Raw genomic sequence first — 14,629 nt, 5'->3', positions numbered from 1 at the left:
CCACTGAGGTGTGAGAGATCTGTATTTCTGGTGATAGAAGTTCACTCTCGACGTGGTTCGGAAGTCACGTCAAGCCGTTGGTCCCTTTGCTGAATAACCACTGGTTCCATGCAACGTAAAAAAATACCATACAAACAAACTATCTTCCTTATGTCTGTTCTATGTATTCTCATTCAGACTCACTTTCCAAACGAAAGTGCGATGAATGTGTACATTAACCTTAAGACAATATGTGGCCGTTCTTAATTACTGATAATTTGAAACACCAAAAGAATTTTTAAATATGTAAAAACGTGAGCGACGATGTATGTCAGTGTAGGAAGGAAAAATGTATTAAAAAGATAAAAAAAAATGCCTATTTTTCTAACAGTAGTTCATTTTATTGGTTTTCTGTAAAAGAAAATTATTGAGATGTCTATTTTTCTGTCCGTCCGTACTTTTTTATGGTCCGCCCTCAGATCATACAAACTACTGAGGCTAGAGGGCTGCAAATTGGTATGTTGATCATTCACCCTCCAATCATCAAGCATACCAAATTGTAGCTTTCTAATCTCGGTAGTTTTTATTTCTGATGTTAAAGTTTGCCATAATCGTGGGTCTTAAAACGCTATGGGTACCAACAACATAAGCCACCACTTTGCCGTAGCTGAAAGTTTCACGGGCCGCGGCTGATATTTTCATGGCCCTGGCTCAGTTTCATACAGCATTATACGCTGTTCATTAAGCTCGCTCATTGCATTTATTTTACTTGTTTATGTTTTACGATGGAGTCTACCAACCGTCTTGCTCTAGAGCGCCAGAATAAGAAATCCCGACTAAACAGCGTTTTTGCTGAGTCATGTCTTGTTAAACCTCAGTAAAAGGTGACGAAGGGTTTTAGATGTCATTAATGTCTAGTCTTGACATATGAAAGTTACCTGACGCTCTCAACGTATAATTACCATTTTGTAAGTATTCGAGTCATCCTTGTGGAAAAGAACACGAAGAAAATTGTGTGAGCAATGTACTATTACTGACATTAGTCTCATTTAGGAGGGTAATTTAGCCAACTTTATTGCAATGAGATCACGCCCCGCGTTCATTCGTAATATTTCTTCGTTGCGCGACAAAAAGAGGAACCTTCAAACAATGTTTTTGCTGACCCTATACTCTTCTTTGAAGTTGAATGTTCTTGCAACCATTTGAATTGTTTTGCCTACAATATTTTTTTATGTGAAGTTTGATGTTCTTGCAACGAGTAAATTGTATGTCTAACCATATTCTCTTATTTGAAGTTTGATGTTCTTGCAACCAGTAACAATATTTTTTTATGTGAAGTTTGATGTTCTTGCAACCAGTAAATTATATTGCTAACCCTATTCTCTTATTGCAGGTTGTATGCTCTTGCAACCAGTAAATTGTGTTGCTAACCATATTCTCTTATTTGAAGTTTAATGTTCTTGCAACCATTAAATTGTGTTGCTAGCCCTATTTTCTTATTTGAAGTTTGATGGTCTTGCAACTAGTAAATTGTGTTGCTAACCATATTCTTTTATTTGAAGTTTGATGTTCTTGCAACCAGTAAATTTTGTTGCTAACCATGTTCTCTTATTTTAAGTTTGATGATCTTGCAACCAGTAAATTGTGTTGCTAACCATATTCTTTTATTTGAAGTTTGATGATCTTGCAACCAGTATAATGTATGTCTAACCATATTCTCTTATTGGAAGTTTGATGTTCTTGGAATTATTGAATTGTTTTGCTAACACTATTCTCATATTTGAAGCTTAATGTTCTTGCAATGATAAATATGTGTTGCTGGCAGTATTCCAATACTTGAACTTCAAAGCTCGTGCAAGCATTATTCTTTCCTTCAAAGGCAACTTAGCTAACCGCCTTTCGGTTAGTACAGACTGCATGCCCCGAAGTTTTCTCGGTTCCTAAGCAACAGAGATGCATGCCACCATCAGTCAAGATTATACTTCGGTCAATATTCGCTTAACTCGTCGCTGCCAACGGCGTTAACATGAAAAGAATAATGTTTATGCCGTTTATTATCATGAAGCCAGTGGAGGATTTATTGCCTCGACGTATCGAGGCCCAGACCGCTGGAATGTCTGCTCGTCGCAAGCAGAGCTTTTATTTTATTTTTTATTTTTTATTTTTGCAATTCTATAATGAACGTATGGAATTTGATAACGAACGTATGAAAGAATAATTGCATTCTAATATAAAAAAATAAAAGTATGCGTTGTGAATGCAGAAAAACTCTGATTATTGAGAAAATGTTTAGCCTTGTTCTAAGCGAGTTCTTAACCAGTCAATCAATTATTGAGTAATTCTTAACCAGTCAATTATTGAGAAAATGTTTAGCCTTGTTCTAAGCGACTTCTTAACTAGTCAATTAAACATAAAAGCTAATTGCACTCTTTCTCTGACAACCGCCACCACTGGACGCGAAGAAGAATGTGCGAAATTAATTATGTAAAGTAAATATGCTTTGTAAAAGTAGCGAATGAATGTTTACACAGAATACCTAAGCCCCAATTCCAAGGGAGCACTAACACGAAGAAAGCACTTGACGCTCGGTCTTTGGCGACGGGTCACTCGTCAGGTATATAGTGTGTGCCAACGAGCAGTTTTCAGTGCCAGGCGACAGGTGGTTGTGGCAGCAGGCAATCGGTGGGGTGGCACGGACCGCCATGCTTTGGTTTCGTGGAGTAGCATGACACTTGACATAACTGACGCATGAGTGTTGTCTTAATTTGTGAGTGTATGCTGTGAAGAGAGTGTCCCTTTTAATCGTCCGGTAATTTGCTATCAAATTTGAAAAGAAAATAAGTGTACATGTAACGTAGGAAAGTGTATTGTAAAAGAAAAGAGAATAGTACTACGTTTTGTTTTCATTTGGTGCTGCTGGTTGCGTCGTTTGAGCAAGAGACATGATTGCCTATCGGTAACAATCGATGGAAACTTTCATCGTTATAACAAGTTATAACAAAAAATTAAGCAAGCGCTGAGTATTGGACTGATTGCCCGAAAAGAAATTGTACGTCTGATTCTCCTCAGAGAAACTCCTGCTTCTGTAACATTTTATACCTTTTTGGAATATCGGTCAGATCGGATTGTTAAGGTAGAAAATGCCAAAATCGGGGAAAGGGAGAGGAGGAGGAGGAGGAAGAGGAAGAGGGAGAGAGGGAGAGGGGGAGGGAGAGAGAGAGGTGGAGGTGGAAGTGGAGGTGGAGGAAGAAGAGCAAGAAGTATGTCTCCAACAGTCCGGAGGAGAGATTCCGTCGACACGTTTGATTTTTTCGACGACGGAGATTCGGCCAGGCCAGGCGCCTCCCCCGTACCCCTTATGAATGAATTTTCCGACATGGCGGACGACGAGTCCTCACTTCCTCCTTCCAGCCCTAAATTTAACCGAAAAGGTCGAAAGGCAGCCATGGACGACCTCCAGAGATCCTACGACTTTGCCAGAGACGAAGATGAGAGGCAGAGACTGAACACTGAACTGGAAAAGCTGAAAGAGGAGGAAGAACAGAACAGAATTATGGAAGCGGGCAGAAACCGTAAGAATATGGGAAGAGGCCTCGGCAAAGACGGGAAAAGCCGTGACATGGAACTGGCCAAAATAGATGTGGCCCTAGGTAGGACCTTATCTCGGACCGATTTTGACGACCCGCTATCCAAGTCACAGAACAGTATTAGCCAGAAGTCACAGAGCAGTAGCAATCAACAGTTGCTAAACAGTAGCATTCAACAGCCACAGAGCAGTAGTAGCCAAAAGTCACAGAACAGTAGCAATCAACAGTTGCTAAACAGTAGCATTCAACAGTCACAGAACAGTAGTAGCCAGAAGTCACAGAACAGTAGCAATCAACAGTTGCTAAACAGTAGCATTCAACAGTCACAGAACAGTAGCAGCCAGAAGTCACAGGACAGTAGCAATCAACAGTCTCAGAACAGTAGCAGCCAGAAGTCTCAGAACAGTAACAGCCAGAAGTCACAGGACAGTGTGAATCAAACTCCGTTAAACGGTAGCAATCTGCAGTTGCAAAACAGCAGCAATCAACAGTTACAGAATAGTAGCAATCAGCAGTCACAGAACAGTAGCAATCAACAGCCGCAATATGGTAGTAATCAGCAATCACAGAGCAGTAGCAACCAACAGCCAAAATACAGTAGCAATCAGCAATCACAGAACACTGACAATCAAGAATCACAGAAAAACGCCAACAAACAATTACAGAACGATAATGCTCAAAACGTCAATAAGAACGAAATCAGCAGCAAAAAACCCGTTGGAGTGATCCAAAAGGTACCTTCTGGACCACCTCCTCCATATCAGTAAGATATTCAACATCAGCATCATTATCCTCTGTTATTTGTTTTTATTTCAGGTCGTTATGTCTCTTGAGATTGTCCTTCTTCTTTCAAGTCCTCGACATCTCGGTTTTAAGCTCAATCTGTTTTGTTACTTTTGATGTATAATTTCTTATAGTTTATTCCTCTATTCATAAGTCCGCCTTTGCCTTCTTTTCAAAGGTATATTTACCATAACAACTTTTGGAAATCATCCTTTCTGCCTCCACTTGGTCCATATGTTGGAGTCGTTTGAGTTGGAAAAATATAGTTTATACTTTTCTTTTTAAACTTGGCCTCCAGTGTTACAGCAGATTTTGCAACTAAATACCTTTCATTTCTTCAGTACATGCCATTATATATATATATATATATATATATATATATATATATAATATATATATATATATATATATATATATATATATATATATATATATATATATATATCATTCTAAGTTTAAGTTTCTGTTTGTCAAATACATTTTATACTTTTCTTTAAAAACTTAGTCTTCAATGCTATAGCAGCTTTCGCAACTAAATATCTTGTATTTCGTCTTCAGGGCTTGCGATGGTATATATTCATTTAAGTGTAAGTTTGAGTTTGTAGGTATTAATCACCGGCCAACGGCTATGGCTCATTTTGTGGGGATTTTCTGAAAGAGGACATCGCTCTGTAAGAATTCGTATCAACTCTCAGTCGTTGCAGTATTACCAGTTGCGTTCAGTTTGATAGCGTATTTATGTAGCGAATATCAGCACTGTAATTTTGAGTGGCAGATGAACGTGCTTTGCTGATCCCTCCAAACCCCCATCTCATATGGCTGTATAAACGGAAAAGAAGAATGGACTGATTATAAGATTAATGTATAAAATAAAGTCTTGGCTGCAATTTGCAACTAAGGCCAGAATCATGAAATGATTTTTGTACAATTATTATATTATTATTATTAAAACACACCCAGAATTTTTGTACAGGAAGGGGCCTCATTTAGATAAGTTAGCCAGCAGAATAAGCTCTCTCTCTCTCTCTCTCTCTCTCTCTCTCTCTCTCTCTCTCTCTCTCTCTCAAGCGCCTCAGTGGCGTGATCGGTAAGTTCGATTCTCGGGCATTCCTCTGAGGGGTTAGAGATGTGTATTTCTGGTGATAGAAGTTCACTCTCGACGTGGTTCGGAAGTCACGTAAAGCCGTTGATCCCGTTGCTGAATAACCACTGATTCCATGCAACGTAGAAACACCATATAAACAAACAAACGAAACAAAACCATCACTCTCTCTCTCTCTCTCTCTCTCTTCTCTCTCTCTCTCTCTCTCTCTCTCTCTCTCTCTCAGACAAAACGTTTCCCTTGCAAATTTCATCTCTAGAACGGCGGACCCCATAAAGGACACGTCCCAGCGTGAAATTATCTGAGGGTTTCATTCGCAAAATTCCCGGAATAATGAAATTAACTATTGCTGGACTAAAGAGTCGAGAAAAATATATTCCATTGCAGGTATAAATGAACTTTTTAATTCTTCATTTCCAAACCAAGTGAAAATATAGTGGGAAACGTGAATAGAGGTAACGTAAAGAACGTTTAAGTGCAATACTAGATATAATAAAGTATATTTTTGATGCAAGACTTGACACGATGGACATTGCAGGTGTAGTACAAGATCTGGAATGAATTCTTTCCACAACATATGGGATGAAATGCATTCAGGGCGTAATATATTTTAGGTGTAATTCAACACCTGAGATACATTCTGAGCTAAATGCAAAACATAAAATAAACTTTAGGCTCAATACAAATAACGTGAAGTTTGTAACATTTGTAATTACAGAAAACATATTCCAAATGGAATAAAAGCAATCCCCTTTTTTGGTACAAGATATATTCCATGTCCTGTAAAAAGAATTATATTGCTCTATTAGTAAGTGTAATAAACAGCTAAAATGCATTCTGTGAGGACTGCAAGACACAGATTACATACAGTGTAATACAAGATGGAAAATATATTATAGTTGTTTTGCGAAACAATATATACATTCTCTATGGGGTGCAGTAGTTAAATACATTCTCGTCACCCTCAAGACCTAAATGAATCGTAATTACAGTACAAAATATATTCTGGGAGCAGCTCTCTTTATATTCTAATAATTTACTTAAATCTTTATATATTCATTAATTAATTTTTCAATAAGTTATTTATTATTGTATTTCCATTACCTTCTGTTACTTCTTCCTAATGAACGTTCACCATATTCTTTGGAAGCTCGAATTTCAAGTCAGTGGGCTTGTTTCATATGAATAGGGTTCATCTTCTCAATAATAATATAGTAATAATTTTACATTACATACACTGTACGGGCGTAAAGCAGAACTTTCTAGGTACATTGCAAGAGGCAGTCCAAAATTTCCACTCCTTTCTTTCAGTCTCTTTCAGAGTCGACGGAAAAAAAAAAAGTTTTTGGTGAGGTTGAGTCAGGAAGGAAGATTCCCTAGAACCATGATCGATGTGAAATATTCGTTCCCGTAACAGACACGAAGCCACTGGTTTATTACAAAACTAAATTATATTTGTTATTCTGAAGGGAACGGAGAACAACTTTATATTTTATATATGTATACTATATATATGTATTTGTATTCTATATATGTATATACATATATATACGTTATATATACATTCACATATATATGTATGTATATATATAAACATACATACACACACACACAAATACATACATACATACATATATATATATATATTATATATATATATATATATATATATATATATATATATATATATATATAGCCCAGTTGAAAGTGGAAGGTAAAGGGGAAAAGTTCTGTCAAAGGTTTATACACTCAAACCTCGTAAGGGGGAAGTGCCGTCACTGCAATTTACGTGGTGTACTGTAGGCATTACTTAAGGGTCTTTGCAGGGTCCCATCGGCCCCTAGCTGCAACACCTCTCATTTCTCTTACTCTACATCCGTTTATATTCTTTCTTCCATTGGACTTTCCACCCTCGCTAACAATTGCTTCATAGTGCAACTGCGAGGTTTGCCTCTTGTTACGCCTTTCAAACCACCTTACTCTCAATTTCCCCTTTCATTGCTGAATGACCTCATAGGTCCCAGCGCCTGGCCTTTGGCCTAAGTTTTATATTATATTCTATTCTATTCTATACACTCATAACGTTCCCAAGCTGCTATGGAGGAAGTGAGTAGAACTCTAGAAATTTTTAAGAAAGACCCCATAAAAATAATTAAAAAGAAAGACTGTTTGGTCTTCAAATTCCATAAATACTCTTATTAAATTCTGAGACCAAGAAATTCTCTTTCGATGAAAAAGTGTTTTGATTTTGGACAGGCATTGTGGGACTTTCTGGTCTTCAGTGTCGTGGTTACGACACCTAGTAACGTTATGATTAGTAACGTTATAATGCCAACATTCAGTCGAAGTGTCACTTGTGTCAGACTGCTAAGTGCCAGAGGTGAATATTGAACTGCATTAACCACCAAACTATGAATCATTCTGTCATTCGGTATTACGGGTTCTTAATAAAGGCTCTGGTGATTCTTTGAAGTGTCAAGCACCATCAGATTAGCATTTCTTACATTTCTTAATTGTTGTTGATGAATGATGAATGTGTACAGCTTGGTATCCGAGGAAGGGAAGCGGTCAAGGATTTTACAATCCGAGGATCAGATCGTCCTGTACTGTATGTGGTACACGTACGAAAATTCCAGTTGAATTTTCTGAACATGCCTAGTTGCGTTGAGTCCAAATGTCCACACCAGGCTTCTTATTCCCTTTTAACGCCTTACCACAATTACAGTCTGCTTTCTGTTCATTATCTTTTCAGACATATGGCTGCAAAAATCCTAAAGTGATCTACAAGTATGCAGATCGTATCGCCACACGGGGCCAGTAACGTTAGTCTGAGAGTCAATACTTAGAAACTTGTAACAGAACTTTGGAATTTATTGTGAGCGTTAATGACTCACAAAGAGATCTGAGAAGCCAGCAGGCCACAGCACGAGCTATATCCACGTGTCTACAGATTGTATATACGTGATATGTCCTGATTTATCGACTTAATTTTCTTTTAAGAGGCAGAGATCAGTTGCCTACACTAGGAAAGAGCAAAAGGGGCAAGATTACCTGTCCCATTCGTTATCCTCCGTACTTGGAGAAGAAAGAAAATTAACATTGTCTCTACTCCTCACGTAGATATAAAATTCTCTATTTGTTTACTGTCAGGTAAAATTTTCTATCTATCTGACTATAAAATTTAACAACGTTATTTTAATGATGCCTGTCTATTTATTCGCGAGTTCGATTCTCGGGCAGTCCATTGAGGTGTGAGAGATGCGTATTTCTGGTGATAAAAGTTCATCCTCGTCGTGGTTCGGAAGTCACGTAAAGCCGTTGGTCCCGTTGCGGAATAACCACTGGTTCCATGCAACGTAAAAACACCATACAAACAAACAAACCTATCTTTTTATTGAACTCCGACGGGAATGAGTGACATGATTTGAATGAAGTTGTTCCCTTTCCATTTCTTGAATGATTCTCTACAGCAACTTTCAGCTCCTGTTTGATATATTAACAGACTTTTGGTGTTGTGTTATGCGAATACTTGAACATTCTTTCTAATAAGTAATTATATCAAACAATGATTGTTTGTGGATTGTGACGCAACAATCCATTTCCTAAAGGTTTTTATTATGCAAGTAACTGATTTACAAACTAGACAGAGACAAGAGGTACCTTAGAAGACATTTCTGATAGGCTGACTAAAAGGACCCATGAACAATTTATGACCACCAGTTGTCTGAAATTATTTTGGACGCGCGCACTTTTTTTTTTTTTCTTTTTTTTCGTTCCTTGAAGAAGGAAAATTAATGTGCCAATAATGCAAAAATCATATGACAATACATACTGTGAATGTGACCGCGAATGTTTTGTTAACTCGTTGTAGTAAAAAAATAAAAAAATAAAGGTTTGTCAATGAGAATGATGGTGATCTTCATTTTTAACTGATGAAATTAATTTATAGAAGAATAAATGAAGTCAGTTTGTCCTTTCGCGTTGCCACAGTGATACTGATGACGTTGCTCACAGCACGGAACCCGAGCTTCCGAATTTAATATTAGGCCCAGACCGGTTCCAACCGACCAGTCTCGCCTGCACCCGAGAGCGCCTTAGTGGCGTGGTCGGTATGGTCTTAACCTGCCATCTCGGTGGCCGCGAGTTCGATTCTCGGGCATTCCACTGAGGGGTGAGAGATGTGTATTTCCGGTGTTAGAAGTTCACTCTCGACGTGGTTCGGAAGTCACGTAAAGCCGTTGGTGTCCCGTTGCTGAATAACCACTGGTTCCATGCAACGTAAAAACACCATACAAACCATACAAACAAACGAACAAAAAACAAACAAAAGCCTGCACCCATGGCCATAGTAGGAAAATTAGGTATTTGTAGACCAATTCTCATGAAAAGAAACAAGGGCTGGTTCTCTTTGTATACTGGGAAGAGGATTTTCAGGAAGATGTTATTTCATATTATTCCAACTGGGTTGTGTTGATACAACGTCGGCGTTGCTTGGCTCAGGCGGGATTTAGAATGGAGGAAGTTCCTGTGGCCTTTGATTCAAGAAGCCATCTTTATGATCTTTGGGAGTTGTTTTCGACCATTTCTGTAGTAGTAGTAGTAGTAGTAGTAGTAGTAGTAGTAGTAGTAGTAGTAGTAGCAGTAGTATATACATATATACACACTTACATATATACACATCGAGCTACAAATGTCCTCTAATATCCAATTCGCTCAACCTCGGAATTTATATATTTTCATGTATGTTAGCATATATGAAAATATATTAAGTCTGAGGTAGAGCGAATTGGATATTAAAAGACATTTGTAACTCGATATGTGTAGTATATATGAACCACGGTAATGTGATAAACACATTCATATATATATATATATATATATATATATATATATATATATCGTATGTATGTATATATATAAACGTATTATATATATAGTATGTATATATATATATATATATATATATATATATATATATATATATATATGTATGTATGTATGTATATGTGTGTGTATTATACAAATCTTCAGTAGTTTTTTTAAAGGTTGAAGTTAGCCATGACCGTGCGTCTGACAACGCTAATTTCTCTCATATTTATCGATATAGGAATTCCATATCCTAACTTAATCATTTACTGATCTGATTACTTGAAACATAGGAACTCTGCTGTCTTGTAATTCTAAGGAAAATACTTTTGTTTTATGATTTTATTTTATATATATATATATATATATATATATATATATATATATATATATATATATATATATATATATGACTGGTAAAAATTGTTCTGTAACAACAGAATTCCATCTAATAAAAGGAGACCATAAAAACACCAAAATGTAGAGAGAAAAGTACTATATTTCAGAGACTGCTGTCTCTCTCTTCAGGTATATGAATGAGAAAGTTTACAGAAAAGGTGGTATTTATACCAAGAGATTCGTCCACAAGTAAGCCACTTTAGGTCACCCCCGCTGATAATCTTCCTTTAATCTTCTTTAGCGTTGGTTGAATGAACACTGCGTCGACGATGTCCGATGTCCAATTCCCTTTTGAGATGTTCATTACCTGCTTCTCTTTTATTAAGGCCGATTCCATCATTTGACTCTTGTACCGGCAGTTGCTGCTATAAATTACACGTGACATATTCCAGTTTATTCTATGGTTATGTTCATTTATATGGTTGAAAATAGCCGAGTTCTGTTGTCCATACCCAACTGACCATTTGTGTTGTATTAATCTCTGGGGAAGTGATTTACCTGTAAATCCGATGTAAGATTGGTCACAGTCCTGGCATGGGATCTCATATACCCCAGAGTCTTTGGGCGATGTCTTTTGTTGGACGTTAATCAGGGATTTGGCTAAGGTATTTGGGTAGGTAAATGCAAAAGGGTTGGATTTCCCAAGGGTGTGAGTTACTCTCTTAATCGTCTCCAGGTGGGGAATTTTTATTTTATTGTTGGGTGTGTCTCTGGTCTTGTCTTTAGGGGGTCGGTAGAAAATTACGTTTGCTTTTTGAATTGCTTTCTCAATTATATGGTCAGGATACTTTAAAGATGAAAGTTGCTTGCGAATTAGTTCAAATTCTTTTTCCAGGAAATCTGGGGAACAAATTCGTAAGGCTCTTAAGAATAGGTTGCTAGCTACACCTATCAAATTTAAAGTTGAATGGGAAACAGACAACAAAATTCCTTTTCTTGATGTTTTAATAATCAGAGACACGACAGAATACAAATTTACCATATACAGAAAACCAACGTTCTCACTTTCATATATTCACTACTTTAGCTATCATGACAATACTATCAAGATAGGTGTAGCTAGCAACCTATTCTTAAGAGCCTTACGAATTTGTTCCCCAGATTTCCTGGAAAAAGAATTTGAACTAATTCGCAAGCAACTTTCATCTTTAAAGTATCCTGACCATATAATTGAGAAAGCAATTCAAAAAGCAAACGTAATTTTCTACCGACCCCCTAAAGACAAGACCAGAGACACACCCAACAATAAAATAAAAATTCCCCACCTGGAGACGATTAAGAGAGTAACTCACACCCTTGGGAAATCCAACCCTTTTGCATTTACCTACCCAAATACCTTAGCCAAATCCCTGATTAACGTCCAACAAAAGACATCGCCCAAAGACTCTGGGGTATATGAGATCCCATGCCAGGACTGTGACCAATCTTACATCGGATTTACAGGTAAATCACTTCCCCAGAGATTAATACAACACAAATGGTCAGTTGGGTATGGACAACAGAACTCGGCTATTTTCAACCATATAAATGAACATAACCATAGAATAAACTGGAATATGTCACGTGTAATTTATAGCAGCAACTGCCGGTACAAGAGTCAAATGATGGAATCGGCCTTAATAAAAGAGAAGCAGGTAATGAACATCTCAAAAGGGAATTGGACATCGGACATCGTCGACGCAGTGTTCATTCAACCAACGCTAAAGAAGATTAAAGGAAGATTATCAGCGGGGGTGACCTAAAGTGGCTTACTTGTGGACGAATCTCTTGGTATAAATACCACCTTTTCTGTAAACTTTTCTCATTCATATACCTGAAGAGAGAGACAGCAGTCTCTGAAATATAGTACTTTTCTCTCTACATTTTGGTGTTTTTATGGGCTCCTTTTATTATATATATATATATATATATATATATATATATATAATATATATATATATATATATATATATATATATTATATATATAATATTAAAACCAAAACTGTCTCTTTTCAAAAGGCGTATTACCCATCGCCTAAGAAGAGACGGCCTTAACTTCTTTATTTCTTGCGACGCCAAGTTTGGCTCTGGGGAGACTGATTCTCTCTCTCTCTCTCTCTCTCTCTCTCTCTCTCTCTCTCTCTCTCCCTCTCTCTCTCTCTCTTCTCTCTCATCTCTCTCATGAAAAACTTGAAATGGGAAGTTTTAATTCATGTTACACAAAACTCTTATATCGAATTGAATTGAATATGGAGTTTAGGCCAAAGGCCAAGCACTAGGACCTAAGAGGTCATTCAGCGCTGAAAGGGAAACTGACAGTAACAGGTTTGAAATGCGTAACGGGAGGAAAACCAATTGTTTGGAGAGGGTGGAGAGTACGGTGGAAGAAAGAGAATATGAAAGGAGGTAGAGTAAAAGGGACGAGAGCGGTGGCAGCTAGGGGCCGAAGGCACGCTGCAAAGAACCTTATGTAACGCCTACATTGAACAGCATGAGGTGCACTGACGGCATTACCCAGCTTACGGGACGCTATCATATCTTAACAGGGGCATCATTCGTCATGACTCTGGGTATGGCCCATACTACCTCATCTGCTAGCCTCTGAGGCCTCATTGGAACCCGTTTCCTCCCTCGCTAACTTTTATAGCCTAAATTGAGTTTCTTGGCATTGGTTTTAGGTATGTGTTCATCAATCCAATAGAGGGTTCACGGGAAACAATCTTTTTTTTATACAGTTTAAGAGACTCTGGGGGACACGTATACCAATACGGAGCCGGAAATTGTAAGAAGACGAGAACTAAATGATTTGTCGTAAGTGTCAGAGACCTTTCTCTTTAAAAGTCCGTTTAAGAGTTTAGGTGCAACTAAGAAAGAAAGTCAGAGAAATCCACATTCTGGAAGTGAACGGAGCGGAAGACCGACCAAACCATTTAACCGTGATAAAGAGGGTCGACCTTGTCCTCGGAATACGCGGTTAAAACGACCTCCTGCTGCACTGCAAACCTCTGCAGACTATAGGTCTTATAGACCCGCCTTCTTACCGAGCCTTCTAAAGGCGCTCATGGCACGCTGGAGGTGACAGAAGACTGTCGCACTGCGTTTCATCGTCTCCGTTTACATGTTGACTTTATAGGGCAGTAAACGCGCGCGTTTGAGAATGTAATTTGTACATTTTTGCTGTCATTTTCGTCTCCCTGAGAGATGATTTTTGTCATTTGAGTTTTGTCATTTCTTGAGCAGTTAATGGATACGTGCGGAAGGAAATGAAGGCTAATAGGAAATGAGGAGAATCAAACGCGTCCGCTTAAGGATGTGGTATGTACCTTTGCTGTGTGGATTTCGGTTGCTTAAGATATAGGCTTTAAAGAATGTTTCTTTTCTAGGAGTGAATAAATGAATAAAGTACCGTATAGTTCAAAGAAACACATAGCACTAGGTCTTGCTTCAACGTTCATTACCATAACAGTATTTCTAGTTACTAACATTACTTAATGTTTAATTGTATTCCACATAAGAAAATGAAAAGAATTTTTCGTGGAAAATGCCTTACAGTTTCGTTCTCCAATGGAGCTCTTCTTAATAAACGCTCCAAGAAGAGGTCCATTGAAGGACGAAACTGTTGGGCATTATCCAAGAAAAAAACCTTTCATTTTCCTACGTGGAATACAATTAAATTAAGATATCTTCGTGCCTAAGGAGATTACCAGTACTATTGCTTAATGTGTGCTTATTTGCGCTAATGTATCCGCTTACGAACTGCTGTTATCCTGCGTTAGCTTGTATCTAAACCATTGCTAATGGTAATTATTCTGCTTTACTCCCTCTTTCACAATATTGGTTCTTGGGCCTTTCCGTGACCCGCTGTTTCTGTTATACACAGTAGTAGTAGTATCAGTTGCGAGTTTCAGTGAAGATTATTTTTTTTTTGACAA

At 37.7% G+C, this 14,629-nt stretch overlaps 1 protein-coding gene across 1 annotated transcript in view; it reads left to right on the top strand.

Moving 5' to 3' along the window:
• The first annotated feature begins 3,236 nt into the window (after nucleotides 1–3,236).
• The window catches only part of LOC135225102 (dentin sialophosphoprotein-like), a 49,017-nt gene continuing 37,624 nt past the window's right edge, over nucleotides 3,237–14,629 (top strand). Inside the window, exon 1 of the mRNA XM_064264359.1 lies at nucleotides 3,237–4,329. Within this exon, the coding sequence (XP_064120429.1) occupies nucleotides 3,242–4,329 (1,088 nt within the window). The 5' untranslated portion in view covers nucleotides 3,237–3,241. The remainder of the gene's footprint in view (nucleotides 4,330–14,629) is intronic.

Source organism: Macrobrachium nipponense, chromosome 12, assembly GCF_015104395.2.
Source record: "Macrobrachium nipponense isolate FS-2020 chromosome 12, ASM1510439v2, whole genome shotgun sequence".
Taxonomy (NCBI): Eukaryota; Metazoa; Arthropoda; class Malacostraca; order Decapoda; family Palaemonidae; genus Macrobrachium; species Macrobrachium nipponense.
The sequence above is the reverse complement of the archived record's forward strand: the minus strand, read 5'-3'. Positions and strand labels throughout refer to the sequence as shown.